The sequence below is a fragment of the Chiroxiphia lanceolata genome, chromosome 1 (assembly GCF_009829145.1).
Source record: "Chiroxiphia lanceolata isolate bChiLan1 chromosome 1, bChiLan1.pri, whole genome shotgun sequence".
In the NCBI taxonomy this organism is placed as follows: Eukaryota; Metazoa; Chordata; class Aves; order Passeriformes; family Pipridae; genus Chiroxiphia; species Chiroxiphia lanceolata.
In genome coordinates this window covers 19,658,675-19,677,775 of record NC_045637.1, presented here as the reverse complement: position 1 = coordinate 19,677,775, position 19,101 = coordinate 19,658,675, and the positions used below count along the sequence as shown (strand labels likewise).

Genomic DNA, 19,101 nt, shown 5'->3' with positions numbered 1-19,101 from the left:
TTTTGTAGCCTTTCAGAACAGAAATTTTAAAGTGTTTTCTTCCTGGTGTTTCCTTAAAGCAGAAAATAATCTTTTATCCTGTTGTTGTACCAGCATTATATTTTAATTACCCCAGCTTCAACCATCATTTCACATCCCCTTCCATTTTTTAACTTCTTTATACATAGACTTATAGAATCTTGGGATAACTCAAGTTGGAGGGGACCTCAGAAGGACTCTAGTCCATCCTCCTGCTCAGAGCATGGTCAGCTGTGAGATCAGTCCCGGTTGTTCAGAGCTTTATTTAGATGGGGTTTAAGAAATTCCAATGGGCAATGCTGCACAACCTCTCTGGGCAATATGGTCAGTGCTCAACTGAACTCTCTCCAGTTCATCGGTGTCCTTGCATCAAGGGCAGGCTGCAGAACTGGGTGCAGTATTTCAGAAAGAGTTTGATGATTTTTCAATAAAGCAGTATGATCCCTTCTCTCTGTCTGCTGGCCATGCTCCTGCTAATAAAGTCTGGAATGCTGTTCTCTGTGCCAGGACACTCTGCTGACTCATGCTCAACTTGCTGCCCTTCCAGCCAGGCAGTGCCCAGCCTGTGCCATTGCAAGTGGCAAGTACAGGACTTGCATCCTTCCTAAGTACAGGACTTTGCATCTGTTTGTCCATGCTGAATATCATAAGGTCCCTGTCAGCTTGTGTCTTCAACCTCTCCAACCCTCTCTGGGTGCCCTTAAGCATATCAACTGGTCTCCCCTAATATGGTCCCATCTGCAAACTGGATGACACTGCATTCCATTGCTTCCTGCAGGTCATTGATAAAAATCTTATTTTTTAATTCTGTATGAACATTTTTTGCCATACTTTTGATGCCTTAAGCCCCTAATGTTTTTTTTATTTTTCTAATATAGTAAGACTTATAAGTTTTATAAGTAAGTTTTAAAAGCAGCAACCTCCCCCCCTTGTCCCTTGTTCCTTTCCCCCTCTCTAGCACCCTTGTTTATACATTCCTTAACCCTCTTACCCCATTCTATCCTCCCTATATCACTCATAGCCCCAAATCTAATAGAAATGTTTAGTCTTTTGTCAAGGCAAGACCTAGACAGTTGACAGAACAGCATATCAGAATACGGTCAAGAATTAGGTAACTATGTACCCTTTGTGCTCTGATGATGGTGAAGATGATGAAGTAGGTGGTCCCGAAATGCACCCCAGACCCATTTTAAGGGGGTGGACCAGGGGCGGACCAGAGTAAAGGCCACAGGGTGTACACATCTGGGATTGGATGGATGGTATTATAAAATGTAACCTCTCGGGCACAGGGGCGCGCGTCTTGTAACATCTTAGCCTTGGCAAATGAACCCTTTCTTATCTCACCCCTAATTAACTGCTCTGGAGATTTTTTCAGCACCTAAATCCCACGGCAGCACTTTTCACTATAATAGAGTTGTTTCTTAAGAGAAAATATTTTTATTCTTGATAGTTGTGCTCAGATTTGCATGGGTTTGAGCAGTCAGTGTGAATCTCAGTAAAGTATGCTTAAGTATATCTGGTGCAAATGAAAATATTCTCTGAGTTTTTGTGCCAGTTTTAATGACATCTTTAAGATATCATTTTAGAAATCGCTATTGCTTCTAATTTCACTTTGGAAGTTGTAGCTTTCAGAACTTTGTCTGCAAGCAGATAGATGCTTTGTCGCATCTGCTTCAGTGCAAAATGACGCCTTTTACTTAATCAGCCTTTCTTAGCAGTGTAATGCAACTGTTTGCAAGAAAGTAAGGATGGTTCTCCCAGGCTGTTATGCCAGTTTGTCCTGAGGACAGGCAGTGGGGTTCAGCTGAAAGGCAGCAGCTGACACAGTTGCCTTTGCTAAGCCAGTGAAATGCTATGGGAAACATTTCTATGCAACACCAAAAACTCTATGCAAAGGAAAAAAGGTCCAAAGTCCAAATTAATGTCTCATTTAATATATTTGTTGACTGTATCAGTCTTTTTTTTTCCCTGAAAGAATATAGTTGTGCCTAGAGGGAATGGAAGGTGATAATGCCAGCAAAGTTTCTGCTGAGATCGGTAGCAGTGTGGGGTTAATGGTTGAACTTGATCTTAAAGGTTTTTTCCAACCTAAATTAATCTGTGATTCTCTGACTCTGTATCCAATGCCTTGCTCTTCCTATTTCTGCACCAGTCACCTTCAAGGGAAGCTGCTTCAGCTACTCATCAGTTTTATACCTGTTGTCCTGTTTTCTGAGAAACTGCAGTACCTTATCCATAAAATTATTATTTATATCCAAGAAGAGACAGGAAGCGCTAAAGCCATTCAGAGTTCTTACAAACATAAAACCAGTCATACCTACTAATTTTAGATGCTTGCGAATGGTGCTTTTGAGTGGAAATGGAGGCGATCATCAATTGATCGAATAAACTGGGATTAAAATTTTCAGTGTCCAAGTTCTGCTAATGCTTTTGTGATCATAAGTGACTGTGTAATTTTCAAATATGGGAGCTGGGCTTCCAGGTCACAACCTAAATACTTACGAAAATTCTGAAAACCTTGCTATTTCTAAGAGAAAAGGAATGCCTGACTCATGTACACATTTATGCTCCACATCATACAATCAGCTGTCTGAATGGCTTAAGATACTTAATGTGTGCATTGGGGCAGAGGTTGAGTTGCAGTCCTTAATCTCATCCATGTTCCATCTCTGAGCTGCATATCTGACAGTGTAGGCATAGCTTAGACACGCAGGGAATGTGTATGCCCCAAATCCATTGATTTTCAATTGGAGTGGACACTTGGCTTACTTAAAGCCTTTAGAAATTCCCAATCAAGACAGCTAACTTGAAGCATGCATTTGTTATGCTCACAAAGTAGAGGGACTGATGTTACTGAGTGGCAGGGAGAATAATTGCATGGGAAGGAAAATGTACTTCAGGCTGATGATATTTGTGCTGCTTACCCAGCTGCAAGGCTGTGATTCTGGAACAAGAGGGCATGGAAAGGAAGAGGGAGGTTCCCTTTGATTCTTTGCAGCTGTACAAGTTAAGGAGACACACTGAAACCAAAAAAACCCTACTCAAAACAGAGAAGAAAGTGCTTTAAGAGCAGCTGTTAAATTGAGACAAAAATGTCATTGCCCAAACCCATAATGAAATATAGTGCTGTGAAAATATAACTTCCTCGCCTGCAAGTAACAAGACATTTTATCTTGTGTCATTTGATATGATCTGACATGGAGATGTGAAGTCCCCTTGAGCATCTTACGAATTTAGGAGGGAATTTATAGACAAAAATCTGCCCGTCAGTCAAGATCATGTAATCACAGTTTCTTCCCGGTGAACAAAACATTTGTATTTAGATAGCACGTTTACATTTAAAAATCAACAAAACTGGGATAGAATGTTTGAATTTGTAAGCTATATATTTTTGCTTTAAATTCAACATTTGAGATTAGGGCAAAAATGTTTCATTAGCATCAATATTACATTTTGTGGGGGCAGTGGGAGTATGGACTGACATTCATAAGGGGAGTGAACCAAAAACGGAAGCCGCTGCAGTCTTGTGGGAAGGGACGTGGTGGGAGAAGCTGGAGGGGCTGCTGCCTGCCTGCCTGCCTGCACTTTTCCAGTTGGTACTTAGCTTCTCCTTAGGCAGTGAAGGACCAGAGTGCTGTGAACAGGCCTGCAAAAGGTACTTGATTTGTGGGGCTGGGAGCATGCAGAGCACCCAGAGCACTGCCTGGGCTGTCGTCATAGTTGCTCTTCCCAGTTTGTGCAGCATTTTTAGTCTCTGCTACCAGTTCTGCTGGGAGCTGCTTCTGGCTGCAGCTGGGAATGGCCAAATCCTCCTGTGGGAGGGCTAAGCTCATGGGGAGCAGCAGTGTCAGCCTCCTCACAGCCATTGGCACAGCAATACAAGCATCTCTGCTTAAAGTTGCCTGGGGTGGTGTGGAGGGTGTGCAGTGATGGTCTCAATACCCCACAGGGTATCTCCCTTGCCACCAGCTGCTGCTAATGTCCTTTGCATTTTGGAGGCCTTGGCTTGGAGGGCACATGTGGCCTGATGTGGGGCTGCAGAGCCCCTGGGGCCTCTCCTGGGCACAGGCACCCTGAACGATGCGCTGACTTGCCTGGGGAAGGAGCTGCTGGAGGGCAGTGGTGCTATTCAGGGGGGACCTGGGCAGGACAAAGAAATGAGCTGACAGGAACCTCACGAAATTCAGCAGAAGCATATGCAAGTTCTTGCCCATGGGGTGGAATAACGCTGTGTAAAACGATGGCTGGGGACCAAGTGCCTGGGAAGCAGTGAAGCAGTGGTGCAAAAAGGGATCTGAAGGGCCTAGTGAACAGCAGTTTGCACGTGAGTCAGAGGCGTGCCCTTACAGCAAAGAAAGTCACCTGCTTCCCTCAGCTTCATGGGCAAAAGTGTAGCCAGCAGGTCAGGAAAAAATCCTTCCCCTCTACTTGGTATTTGTGAGGCTGACTGTGGAGTACCATGTCCACTTTTGGGCTCCCTGGAACAAGAAGGGTGTTGACTTACAGAGCCCAACAAGGTGGTCAGGGGGCTGTAGCAAAGGGCATACGACACAAGGCTGAGAGAACTGGATCAACTCAGGCTCAGAGGAGATGGCCAAGAGACCATCTTAGTGCTGTCAGTGAGTACTTGAGTGGAGGACACAAAGGAAATCGATCTAGATTTTTCTCAGAGGTATACAGTGATATGATAAGAGGCAGTGGATCCAAGTTGTAACATAGAAAATTCTGATTAGGTATTAGGAAAATATTTTTACTGTGAGGGTGGTGAAGTACTGGAACTGGTTTCTGAAAGAGGCTGTGGACATGTTCAAGACTCAAGCGGGACATATTCCGAGTAACCTGATCTAATTATACTTACTTTGAGCTGAGGGCTGGACTAGGCAGTTCCTCCTGACCTAATTGTTCTATTATTCTATAATATTTTCATATTTTTATATTTATATAAAAGTTGGAATTTCTTTTTGTTGAAATAATAACGTTTCCTGAGGTTAGTATTTAGTAGGCCCACATCAGGAAATTTCATATTGATATTAATATTTTCTTTCTGGAAAAATGACTTAATTTACTAAGCTAGTCATTCAACAAATTAAGCACCAAAACTCAATTAAAATATAAATTTATATAGCTGTGTTCAGCCTGGCAATTCAGGAAGACCTGTTTAGTTGCTTTAAGACACATGCATTTAACTCATGCACGTGAATTTCATTGTAAAAGTCAAGGACTTTTAGATCCTGCACTATCACATAGCATTATGCGTAGCTTTTGTTGAGTAACTGCTCTAGCAACATCAGGTTTAAGCCCCAGTAGCAGGATTCAGTCTTGGGTTTTTTAACTCTTATCTTTTGTTTGTTAATCTTTACACAGTTTTGCTAACTTTTTTATTTCTATAAAATTGCTAAGTATTCTCTGAATTCTCACTGGAAGATGTTTACTAATGTACTTGTTGTTCAGGATATTAAAATCAAGGCCCTGAGTTTCTTGATCTAAAAATCTCTCTTTCTTCTCATCCAGGTCAATATAAACAGCCTGTGCAGAGCAGTGCATTCATAAATGTGAAACAAGCCCGCATCATCATGTTTGGCACTAAGAGGTCAGTTTCCACCATTTTTGTTATTCTTTTCATCTAAAAAAAAAAAATAGTATGGCTGCTGTGACTCTAAACTGAAAATTTTACATTTTCTAAATATATTGTTATACAAAATACATCAGCTATATATATTACTCTTTATTATACTGATTGGGTTTTCTTTGCTGTACAGCTCTGGTCTACTTTAATTGACAGGTACATGGCATACAGGCCAAGTAGCACAAATGCAAATAGCTTCCCCAAGGCATTATGGGTCACAGCAAGAATGCCAAAGAGGACAATGTGCTAGTGCTGGAGGGCATCCCTCCAGCTTTCTGGGTGTGGAAAACAACACTAGGAAAAAAAAAGCACCAGTATAAGATAGGTTCTTTTCTGTCATTTTAGGGAATCTGTACTGAATATAAGGTAACCTTCACCTCTTACTCTGCATGATTCAATGTCATACTACCCCAAATGTCTCAAAAAATCAGCAGTTTTGAGTCCATGGTGTCTACTTCCTTTGTCTTTGAATGCTCTTCATAAGCATCAGGTATCCTGTATCTGTCATCAAACGGTATGGCCCTGCTTCCCCCACAGTTCCTGCAGCTGCACAAGCCCCCATCACACTGAGGCACCTTGCCAGATACCAGCTACTGCACTCAGGGGCCTTCTGCAGGGGGGTGAGATTTCTCTGTTTAACAAAGACCCTATAGACTATTCCTGTCCTATGTGAACTCCCTGATTTTTGTGCTTTTAGGTTTTTAGTACAAACTAGTCAAGGACTTCAACGCTTCTGCCCTAGTCGCAGGGGCAGCCTAGTGAAACCTTTGCCCGGTGCAGTGGCAGAGCACCTTTAATCTGGTACCTGTAGAAGTACCTCGCCTCTTCTGAATTGTTGTGAAGAGGGGAGGCTAGCTGGCCATTAGGTAGAACATATGAAGCAGCATCCTGTATGCCTGCAGGAGTCAGGGCAGGCAAATGATAAGAAAAAGCACCTTGGTTTTCTGAAGCCTCGGCTCCTGCACTGGTTGCATGAGGCTTGAGGGTGAGCTGCAGTCCTGTCAGAGTCAGGGTGCTACCAGGGGCTATCCTGTCCACTGGGCTCCTGCAGCTGTGGGCATGGCTGCCTCACACGGCCACAAATTCACCTTGTATACAAGATACAAATGCAGCACATTTTTAGGATATTTTTTTCAAGAAAAGGAAACTTGAGTTGTATTTTTAGATAAAGACAGAATCTGTTGTTTTGTCTGTATGATGAGTTTGAGATAACTGTTGCTGAGGGTACAGTAATGGAATTGCAAACTTCCCATTTGAGGATTTCTGCTTTTAATTAGTTGCCTCTGCAGAATATTAACACTCCAGTAAATCAAAGACATTCTGTAAGTGAAATAAATTATTATAATACATTATAGTCATGTGGATTAGTTATTTTTGCCACAGTTTAGTATAACCCCATATGAACTCCTTATGGGCTGATCTAACAACTTTTTTAACTGTTAGGATCATGTCTTTATCTTTTCTTAGCATTGTAAAGCAATGGCAAAATGAAGAATTGTGTTTCATTGGTAGGCTTGAAATGTCTTTATCTTTTTTCCTCACAGATTTTAATCTTGATTAATATGCAGATGAAAATTCCCAATAAGGATTATTACAGACAATAAGAAATTCTCTTCCATATCTGCAAACAAGGTTTTAAGAAAAAAAGGCACATTTGAGGAACAGAATTTCTTTGTCTCTTCACTGTACTGTGTTCTGCTGTTTCTCACTTTACGCAGACTGTTATTAATCACTTGCAATAAATAAAGGATGTTCTGCTTCCTGGAGGGAAAGAGTCATAATGGTCTTCCATAATTGTAGCCTTCTATGTGTAGACTGGGAAATTGCATCAAGTATTCTTGAGATTGGTACCGTGTTTTAGTTAGGCAGTGATTAAGTACTTGTCAGGTGTTTTGTTCTAACAATTGCAGTGCATTTTAAATTTAAATTTCATAGAGAACTATTAGTTGTGAACAAGAAAGTCTTAAGGTTCTATTGATCATTTTTAAATTTTATAAACTTCTACAGACAGGCTGCCTAAAACTGTTGAGAGTTTTTGAAATCTTAGTTTGATATGTTAATTCTCTTCCTAAAAAGAAATACTGTATTAATTTGGAAATATAATTAAGAACAAAGCTATTTTTCTACAGGAAAAGATGACTTAAGGTTTATTTCCTTGAAAAATTAATTTTAATTAGTTCTAATAATACATTACTAATTATAATCTCCACAAAACTTTTAATGAAATTGCAAAACTTTAGCTCAAAAACGGAGTTATCTCCTGTCACCAGATCTTTGAAAGTTACCTGGTATACAGTATCCAAGCTGCTTTTTCATTTATACCTTTCTCTTAATTTTGCATTTATTTTGTTTTTTTGTTATTTTTAGTGGATAATCCCTGTTGAATGGGCTGATAAGAGTGACTGTCCTACCAGAAAAGCTATGAGAAACTTTGTATGTGAGGCAGATATTCCTCATCTGCCTTGTAAGAAACTGTGTTGTTAATGTGAACTGATATTGCTAACAAAGAGGTGAATTCCTCTTAATTTCAGTTTAATTTAAGAGCTAATCCCATGCTTTTAAATACTAAACTGTTGTGGTTTCTCTGTTTTATATTGTATTCTGCTCTCATCTGTTTCACTATCATGCTAATTTTTCTCTAATTAATCTAATCTACAATAGACACCATCACTGAAATAATCAGTACATATACCAGTGAGTTCCTGATGTGTTGTATTATTCATGTTGTGTACTTATTTCTGTCTTTCAAGAGCAGTTGCTGATACCATTCTCAAGTGGAAAGGAAAAGTATTTAAAGGGTTTTAGAGAAGGGATGTTTGTTTTGTGAGAACCATCTTCATGTGTAGAAGATGCCCTGCAAAGATAGGCTCCATATTAGCACATCTTCAGGATCTGCAGTAAACTCTGTCTCACTGTCTACCTACCATTGTTATGATGTTCAGGAGTACTCTTACTTGTGGTTATTTATCTTCTGCAGTTTAGAAAACTCATGTTGTATAGCTCATTTAAACTGACAGTTATTGACTACCCATTCTTCTATCTGATTTTGAATTGAAAGTTAAGAAAATAGTGTTCATTTATAAGCTCCTGATATGAACAGACTATAGTGTTTTCAAGATAATATAAGCCTAGTTTCTTCTTTTCCCTTAGTTGCAGAGAGGCTATGTTTACACATGGTTTCTAAATTTCATGGTTTTAATTGGCATTAGTCCTGGACCATTGCTGTGTTTGTTCTGATACCTCTACCAGGTTCTAAAGCATGACCAGTGGATGCCCACAAAGCTCTGTCCATTACTGAGCACTAAGAGCATGTGCCAAATTTTTTTCCTTTGGGAATTTTAAGTGTACAAAAATAATTATCTGGTCAAATTATTATTAAATTCTCATGGTGTTCACATGGTGTTCACTGTGCCCTTTCTTTTGCTTTTTAATTAGAAGTGACACTGTTTAAATTAAGCTGTAACATGCTTTATGTCTTCTACTCTGTTGTGGAATTAACTTTCTTACTGCTGAACTTTGTTACGGTAGTGAACTGCAAAATAATATCTATTGACGTGGACCCTTTTAAGCTTACTTCCTTTTCCTAAATATGAACTTCTAATGTCTTGCACTGCTTTATTGCTTAGGGGTCTGGAGGCTGACTAAGTGATAAGTGATAAGTGATAAGGAGGCTGTGGGACTTATATTCTTGTTCAACCAGAACAGACACCTTCTAGAATACAGATGTATGTAAGGCAACAGAATGTGTAGTAGACACAGACAGGGGAACAGAGTGGGGAACAGAGAAGGACTTGGCAGTGTGTAAGCAATAGCTAAAACACTGATGTGTTATCAACAATTTCTTAATCACAAATCCAAAACACAGCACCATATGGGCTGCTGTGAGGAAAATTAACTGCATCTCAGCTCGACCCAATACAATGTAAAAAACCCAACCAGTGTTCATATGCTGGAGCTTAAAGCTCCAGTAAAATGGTTGTGTATATAACAAAAGACAGAAAATACATATTTTTCATTTACCAGTTCATCTAATAAAAATTCGGCTTCCTATACATACAAATAAAGTCACAAAATTTTTAAGCAATGGTGAAGAGCTTTTAAAAATTTGCTTTAAGCAATCGCATCCTTAATTAGAAAATGTGAATTAATGTCTGGATATAATGTATATTTTTAGAAATGAAGAGATAAAAGAAATTTGTTTAATTTGTTCTTAACTAATTAATGTCTTCTCAATTTTATTTTTACAGAAGTTTATTTCACAATAAGGCTCTACTCTGCCTTATCTTGGGCTTTTCAAAGACATTTACATGAGCTAATCAGCCAACTTGGCATGTACATTTTGTTAGAGAAAGTCATGTCCATTTCTACACCAACTTCATGCTGTTGGTCTAATACTCAGAATTATTTAATTATCCTGATGTGTTTATTTACTATATCTTGGAGTTTCTGTAAAAGTGTCTGATTATTGCCTGCATATTATTTTATTACACTTGCACTTCAGTTATAACCTTTAATACCACAAGTTCCTTCTTCAAAAGTTGCTGGCACTTGAAATTACAAAGAGGACCTAACATTTAGTGGCTGGATTTTTGTTTGTTTGTTTGTTTTCTTTGCATTAAAATGCAAATTGTTTATTTATTTCTACAGTTGATCTCAAGTAATTAATGTATGAGCAAAACAGCAGATACCTTTCTTGTCATGGTACCAGTTCCCTTATGCTTTAGAAGATTCAGGAGGTGCAGAGTTTCTGAGTAAGACCCTTAAAATATATTGTATACATGGCTGGGCTTTTCAGTGTACAGGGATGTACATCCTGTTCAAGTTCCCGCTGAAGGGCAAAATGCTGGCATTTCCAAAGTCAGTGAAATTCTTTTGCTTTTATGCTAGAAGTCATGATGTCACATTTTCAGATAATGCTCTTTACCAAGCGTACGCAGGATGAGGAAAATGTTTTATTTTGCTTTTTAAAAAATGCATTTGGAAGAAGAATATGCCAAGGTATAAACTGAAGGTCAGTCTTGCTGAATGATGAAGTCAGTTGAAGGTACTCAGTTCAGTCATTTCTTCTTGCAGAGGAAAGCATGAAAAAATTTCCCAGACAAGGATGAATTTTTCCTCATGCTCAGATTTCATGCTGAGCTGGGGCCTCAGTGCCCTGCAGATATCTCCAGTTGGTGGTATGTTTCTAGTCTTAGCAGAACTGCTCCTGGTAGATTCAGGCTGTAAAAAGATAAGATTTCTCTCATTTTTAGAAAATGATGTCTGTAGATTAGAGAATTATCAGTGCTGCCACATGTGAAACCTACTCTCAATTTGAAACCTAACTAGTTTAATTCTAACTTCAGTGTGAAAAGCACATGTATGACAATCAGCACCTAACAGAGCTCAGTGGCATTATCCAGCCTCTGCTGCATCTTTCACATGTAAGAATAGCTACACTGGTGGTCAGAAATACATTTTCTCTCAGGGGTTTCTTGTCAGATACATCTCTGAAGCCTTCCAAGGCAGAACTAGTACCACATAATGAGAGTAGTTGTGTCCTACAGACTTTTTCAAATGCTTCTGGCAATTACATGATTTCTCAGATGTCTCCCTTTTTAGGGATGCTTTTATAAATCCCTGCCCACAATCACACCGCTATATCAGAGCAAAAGGCTTTTCTCCCTGTTCTTTATTTCCTAACAAAAATCCCAATATCCCGATAAAAACCAAGCCTCATTTCACAATGTGATTTGTCTGCATCCTGCTTGTTTGTGTCTGAAGTCCCCAGGTTAAATTTTCAACATGGCGAATAGTGGATACCTGCTCAAGTCCCATGCTTTTCTAATGGCATTTTTTTCATCTGCACCTTTTTAAACACTCATACTGATTTATTTTATGGCAGTGTTACAGAAGACACTTTGGTAAAGCATGTTCTGATTCTGTATTCAGCAACATGAATCAGGCCAAGGGAATGGGACCAAGTAACCGTCTGTGTGTGTGCTGTATTGCTGCAGATAGCAGTCATGGGTTGTTGGCTCTGTATTTATGTGGCCATAAATTGCCCGTTTTGCTGACACTTTAAAGTAAATGAAGGAAAGCATCAGCACTGCTGGCTTTCTGGCAGGAAGCCTAAGAGCAACTTGGTATGCCTTGTGTGTCTAAATAGTGCCACTTCGATGGAAAGTTTTAATTAAGTGCATGTCTGTGTGTGCAGAGAAGAAATCAAAGGCACTTGGGAGAAAGAAAGTGTATCTGCTCCAGAGTCATTGAGGAGTAATTTGGTGAGAGCACTAAATGGCTTTCAATTAATTGGAAAATATTTTCTTAATATTGCCAGAAAGGACAAGAAAAATCAGTCTGAAGGGAAGACTATAAAGTTATTCTGTAGATCTAATCCATTTGCTCTATACTGTTGTAAGATGTCATGGTAGTACAAATCCAAGGTGTAGGAGTTGTGAAAATAATCTGATATGCTGGATTTCATTAAGCTTCCTAATTGTAATTATCAGAAGAATACTGGAAGCTGGTTTGCCTACAGCTAGTATTTTTGATTTGTCATTTCTGTAGCAGTTTCTAAGTTTATAAACATCCAAAAATTCATTGTTAATACAAGTATAATTTTATAGCAAATATTTTATAGGTAGTGGTATTAAAATTCTAGCTATTGAAATTGGACTAATCATATGGGAATTTTAGCTCTATTTCTTTGTTCTTTTAGTTACAGAAAGAAAATTCACTCAGTTTTCCTGAGACTGTCTAGAGGGGTGGCTCTTTTTTGAAAAGAGCAGTTATGAGGAGCAGGGATAATTCATTTACCACTAGATATGGTCCATGATATATTTTGCATAATGTTTGATATATGATTCGTTGTTTTATCTGCACTACACCAAACTGAAAAGGGCCAACCCTTTTGTTTGTACAGGTCTCATTATGTCATATTGTATTTGCCTTAATCCCTGTAATCTTTTTATGGCCTTAATACAGGATGGCTTCCACCCTCAGTTGGTTAAAGCCTGGTGCTAATAATACTGAGGTTGTGGATTCAATCCCTGTATGGGCCTTTCACGTAAGGGTTGGATGATGATCCTTGTGGGTCCCTTCCAATTTAGAATATTCTGTGATTCAGTGAAATCAGACTTATTATTCAGTAAATGTTTTTCCAGAAAAAATGGAGCTTTCTCAAGAGCCAGTCCAAAGCTGTAACAAACTCCATGAGCAGCTAGGGATGACCACATAGTCTTATCTTTGTCCCTGGTTGATCTTCCACCTTTAATATAACTCTAAGATACTCTTTGCATTAAATAACCACAGTGAAAGAACAACACCAGTGGCTTGAGCCTTGTCATGGTGAACTCTTTTGTTCCTCTGTATGACAAAGTCAGCTCCATCTATTCATCTTACTTTAAATGCATATTCTTCTGTGAACTGTACTATCAGACGGAACCTTCCCCCATTCCCAAAGCTTCAAAGCTTTTTTGTTTCTTAACATGGACAAGGTTATTTTTTGAACACAGAATTCTAGGTCTGATTTTCTAACGTCATGGAGACTCCTATGACTGGAGTGTCAGAATGGAAGGATACAGGCTTTTTAGGAAGGATAGGCAGGGGAGACAAGGAGGGAGCATCAGCCTTTATGTCCATGATCAAGAGAGCATGGAACTTCATTTGGGGATGGATGAGGAGCCAGCCAACAGCTTATAGGTCAGGATTAAAGAGAGGCCAGGGACAGGTGACATTATAGTGGGGGTCTACTATAGACCACCCAAGCAGGAAGACCGAGTGGATGAGGCCCTCTATAGACAGAGAGAAGCAGCCTCCCATCCTTACAAGCCCTGGCCCTCATGAGGGACTCCAACCACCCTGATACCTGTTGGAGGGGCAACTCAGCAGGCTAGGAAGTTCCTGGAATGGATTCCTGATAAATTCCTTCTCCAAGTGATAGAGAAGCCAATAAGGAGAGGTGCTATGCTGGACCTTGTTCTCATGAACAAGAAGAGACTGGTGGGGAATGTGAAACTCAAGGGCAGCCTTATCTCCAGTGACCATGAAATGGTGGAGTTCAATATCCTTAGGGCAGCAGGCAGGGTGCATGGCAATCTCACTACCCTAGACTTCAGGAAAGCAGACCTTGTCTCTCTTGAGGTGCCCTGCTTGGTAGAGTACAGAGGATAAAGTCCTGGATGGAAGAGGAGCCCAAGAAAGCTGGTCGATATTCAAGGATCACCTCCAAACTCAGCAGAGTTGCTTCCCAACAAAGAGGAAATCGGGCAAAAATGTCAGGAGACCTGTATGGATGAACAAGACACACCTGGACAAATTCAAACTCAAAAAAGAAGCCTACAGAGTGTAGAAGCAAGGAGAGTTAGCTTGAGAGAAGTACAGAAAAATTGTCTGGGCAATCGGAGGTTAGGAAAACTAAAGCCCTGGTAGAATCAAATCTAGCCAGGGACATCAAGGGCGACAAGAGATGTTTCTGTTGGTATGTCAGTGACAAAAGGGAGACGAGGGAAATTGTGGGCCCTCTCCATAAGGAAATGGGAGACCTGGTTACCTGGGGTATGGAGAAGGTTGAGATATTCAATGCCTTTTTTGTCTTAGTCTTCACTGACAAGATGCCATTTCAGATGTATACAGCAGATGGGGAGTCTCATGGGAAGGGGAGAAATAAATGCAACAGATGCATAATACGAGGAAAAAAGCTATTTATGAGAATAGTTCCAAGAATTGAAGATGCCATTAAAAGGTTATTTACCTTTTGGCAAATCATTGGATTTTGCCTGACTTCCTTTAGTGTGGGAGATGAGAAATATTTTGGCATTTATTATGAGAAGCTAGTTTTAAACAGAATTATCTTATTTCTCTGGGTATTATGGAGCAATGCTAGATACCTCCACTGCTCTGACAAAGACAGGAATCCTTACAGACAACATAGGGAAAATCCAGAACCCAGAAAAAATATGTATCTCAGAGTACTCCAGTAAAAGTAATGAATGCACTGGTCTTAAAACCTTTGTGAGATCACCACTTCACATTAAGGTAGAGCAGTGGTCCTGTGCAGAGTGAAGGAAGATGTGAGAAACGTTGCATACACCAGGCTTGCGCTCGGCTCCTCAGGCAGTGCATGGGCAGGCTCTGGAATATTTTGCAGCAGCATCTGAATGCTAAAAAGTTCAGAAAATGTCAGAAAAAACCGTTTTTTAATGTGAAGGTGGTCAAACACTGAAAGAGGTTGCCACAACAATTTATGGTCTCTGTCCTGGCCGATAATCAAAACCCGATTGTGGCCCCTAGATCAGCTGAGCTGGCTGTGAGCAGGAGGATCCCCAGAGGTCCCCCCCAGCCTCAGTGACCTTGTTGCAGGCTATGAAACAATGAAATACCTCTACAGTAGGAAGCCTCTGAACCCCAAATTTCTGGAAGAAGTGAAGCTTCGTCCTACTGTTTGTCCTGGTGTTTACCACTGTCTGTATTGATTTCTCCCTCAGGGCTGATCTTGGCCACCATCCCAAAGGATGCTGAGCTAGGTTGATCATTGGTCTGATCCAGCATGGATGTTCTTGTGTGTGTTAAGAGGATATTGGGCTAGGCTGCAGATAGGGAGTAAGTCTAATTATGGAGGAGAGATTATTTAGGAGAGGAGGTTAAAGCAATGCAGCTACGCCTGTGATCCATGCAGAGCAGCCCAGGGAGAGTGCTGAGATTGAGATTTTGCATGAGGTTTTGTTTTCTTATCTGCTGTATGATATAAGGCTTGTGGGCCCTCCTCTTTGAGGAGGTGTTGAAGGTCCTGGGTGCTTTGGTGTGGTGTCTATGTAGCTGTGCAACAGCAATGGGGACCATCCACTGTGCTGTGTTGGGGAGAGCAGGAACTGTCAGAGCATAGCACTAGCACTGGCACTGAAGGAACAGGAAAACAAATTAATTCCAGTTAAACATGAATGTGACATCACCACTCTGAGGTAAGTGTGATTATTTCTAGCAGCAAACAGGCGGTGGTTTGTCTAACAGTAAAAACACAGCATTACCTTTCAAAGGGGAATGTGACTTTTGCAAGTGGAGCAAGACTTCGGCTTCAGGACAGGCATGCCTACAAATAAATACTGTTTCTTCCAATAATTTGCATATGTTATGAAAAACACTAGCAGCAGAAAGAATAACAAGGTGCCTCATATTGTGATGATGTCTGCCTGTAGGAGATCCAGATGCAAGCTTGGCTTGCAGCAGGTAGCTTTTTGCCTGTGTTGTCACAAGTGTCTCTGCTATCAGAAACAGCTATGTGTGACTTTTACTTTCTGAGCACCCGTGTTTCCTCATGCCAGAGCTGCCCTTTGGGCCTGCCCCTCTGCAGTGTGGATTATGCCAGTAGAGATCCAGGACGCCTGCACTGAGAGAACAGCTTCTGGGTGCATCATCTTTAATACAATGATCAACTTGCATTGTCTGAATTGATTCCAGTTCATAAAGCTGACATATAATCGACATCAGAGTTAACCATCAATGTCCTCAGCAGAGTTAGTCCAGCTTTCATGTTTTAATAACTCTGAACAGCATGGAGTTCCAGGTAGATTCCTTTCAAGGTAGATTCATTAGGGCAAAAAAAATCATTAGCAACTGGTAATGGATTGTTTCTCAGTAAGATAAACGCAAATTCAGACATGCTTTGAACTGCCAGTGTTGGCTCTCTTCAATGACAAAGGGAGCAGGTGAGCCATGGTATCCTGATTATTCCTTTTACTTCTGTCTAAAAAAGAATCTTTGAAGACCACAAGGTGTTGGAAATATACTGTCCTATCCACTAATGAGTAGTAGAACTAATGAGATATCTCAGAACTCCCTTAGTGTCCACATACTTAGCATATACTTGTCCGAACTTCATCTAATTCTTTTCAAAGTGATGTGTGACATTGGTGTCAGGAGAGAAATACTGAAAGTAGTTTCCATTCTTTTCAGTCGTTTAGTCACTCATGCTGAGTGATAAGATCAGATTTGGGCATCTATTATGCTTTGTGATGAGCATATGAGAGGGTCTCTGCCATGCTGTATTCTCCTTTAGTTCATGGGCAATATTCATAAAACCAGGATGAGGAAGGTTTGCTGATAACCATTTGTTTGCTAGAGAAAATTTTATCTGAAGGAATAAATACTATGTGGCAATATCCTAACATGTATGACAGTGCAGCAGTAATGGTGGAAGCCCAGGTTGCCCATAAAATTATCTATTTCCCTGAAACTCCTTCAGGGGAATTTCACACAGGGTCTACCTCTGTTCTCTCCCCTTCTGGTAAATAAGGGCTTTGCTCACAAGTACAGTTTTGGTAACAGCTGCCACAAGGAAGACGGGAATCCTTATTCCTTATTACCCAAAAGGCTGTATTTAGTAGAGGCTTCCTGAAAGCAAACTGTGCCTTTGGTAAAGCACAACAACTTTCTGTGGCTTTTACCTGCTGTTTGCATTGGCACCTTGAAATATGTTTGTTTGAAAAAGAGTATAGTCCCTTTATTAAAAAAAAAAAAAAAGAGGAAAAAAAGAAAAAAAGAAAAAGAAAATATTTGCCATTCTCTGTATCTTGTTTACCAGAAGCACTTCCTCATGCACCATACCACAGAGAAAAAAAATTTCTGATCTCCTTGTTTTTCTGTACTTCTTGCCTTGTGACATTTTCTCACAGGAAATATTCACAGCATATGCAAATGTTGTGAGTTTGGTCTCCATCCTTGTGACTAGCAATGGCTAAGATGTATGCAGTTTCAATCTCAAAAAAAAAAATCTATCATGTGCTTCCTTTAATAATGGAAATTATTTAAGTCTGAAGATCTTGTCTAGCTAATATGATTATTTTGGCTTTAAATTGACTAAAGAACTGAACATATTCATGTGAAGAGTCTGAACCTAGCCTCACTAAATAGCTTCAGCTTGTATATGAAATAGTGCAGATATTGGCATATGATTATGAAATACCAAGCATACATACTGATATCAGATTTTTTTTAAATAATTGTTTTTCTTTCCCTCAAATGCCTCTGTAGATTATGTCCAGTTCATCTTGTGAAAGTTTCTGAAAGCCAATTTATAGGAAGAGACTTGTCTCCACAGAACTTCTTCCTATCAATTACTGTGTGTTTTGCCACAATTTGGTGCATTTTTTAAAAAGTGACTGTAGCCTACATAACACATTAACAAAGGATTTGACAGATTTTTTTATTCTGTTCAGGCCTTTAACTCAGGATAAATGAAATGCTTGAGAACAAGGAACTGAACTTTATACAGGGATTTCTTGATGAAATCCTATGGTCTTTCTTGATGAAATCCTGTGGTCTTTGTTATTTATGATGGCCTTGGATATGACCCTTCTTCTCCCTCTTTTGTTTTGTCCATTATTATAGTCTGTGATTATGGCAGACTGTTATGTTTTATTTTGTAATTATATTGAAAATCCAAATGAAATTCATCTGTATATATTATTCACCCATTACAATGGGTTACTAGAAGGGAAATACTGATAACTACAAGCTATGAAGAGATCTTGGCTGCAGAGTTTTTATCCTGTAGCTCTGCGCATCCTGTTATGTTGTGGCTGTTTCATAGGAGATTTGCATCAGGGGGTGAAATCCTAGGATCACTGAAGTACTTGTGAACTCCCACTGAAATTAGGGTTTTTCTTATCCTGAATGGTGCCTGGAGCCCTGGAGCCTCTCTCTCTCTGCCCCCCATGCAAGCCTCTCAATGGGCATTAAAGTAGGGTCAGTAAGGGACTGTAGAAAAAAAGCTACAATTCTGAATAGGTATTTGAATGCATAATTTTTTAGTGAATGTCTGCTCACTAGTAGTTTTTCAGGATACTTAAAACATCTTAAATACTGTAGGTACATCTGTTGTGATTTATGTGACCTCAGTATTAACATTATAATTGAAATGAAGTTAAGGAGGTTCAAGACTTCAAAGTTGCTGTTTTGCTTGTGACATACAATGGTTTATATGTATATCTATATATACATATATAGATATATATATTTATCTCAGTTACATTTTTTCCACAAACTTTAGCAAGAGTCTGCACTATTAGTTTAAATCAAATTACTTCTAACCCTAATATTGGATTGATACCTCTATAACGTAGACAATATACTACTATTGTAAATTGTGTTGGTGAGACCTGATGATGCTGATTTCAGGTTTCTTCCAAAATTGATCCCACAGGAAGACCTTTAACCTGCAACTTAGAATTCAGGATTACAGCTATGGGAGGCTGCCTATTGATTTTATTGTATGTTTGGCAGATCCAAACATGCCAGAGTTGCTGTGTGTTCATAGCAGGCAAATGTGCTGCTTTCAGAATTCCAGTACTGGTAGAATTGGTGTCAGGAATGGGGAATTAAACGCTGATTTAGTTTTTGTAGTTCAGGAGGTGAAAGCATTCCTGTATATGTTTACAGCCTGTAGTGCTGCTTGCCAAGTAAGAATGGATGGGTTAACA

General features: G+C 39.7%; 1 protein-coding gene across 4 annotated transcripts in view; it reads left to right on the top strand.

Annotated features, from left to right (window-relative positions):
• The first annotated feature begins 5,525 nt into the window (after positions 1-5,525).
• The window catches only part of OXR1 (oxidation resistance 1), a 226,428-nt gene continuing 212,852 nt past the window's right edge, over positions 5,526-19,101 (top strand). For 3 of the 4 annotated variants that reach the window (XM_032705013.1, XM_032705052.1, XM_032705025.1), the window contains exon 1: positions 5,526-5,608. Coding sequence is in view for 1 of the 4 variants with exons in the window: in XM_032705020.1 (XP_032560911.1) it covers positions 5,592-5,608 (17 nt within the window). In the remaining 3 variants the exon portion in view is untranslated. The remainder of the gene's footprint in view (positions 5,609-19,101) is intronic. The other variant, XM_032705020.1, reaches the window with a different exon arrangement.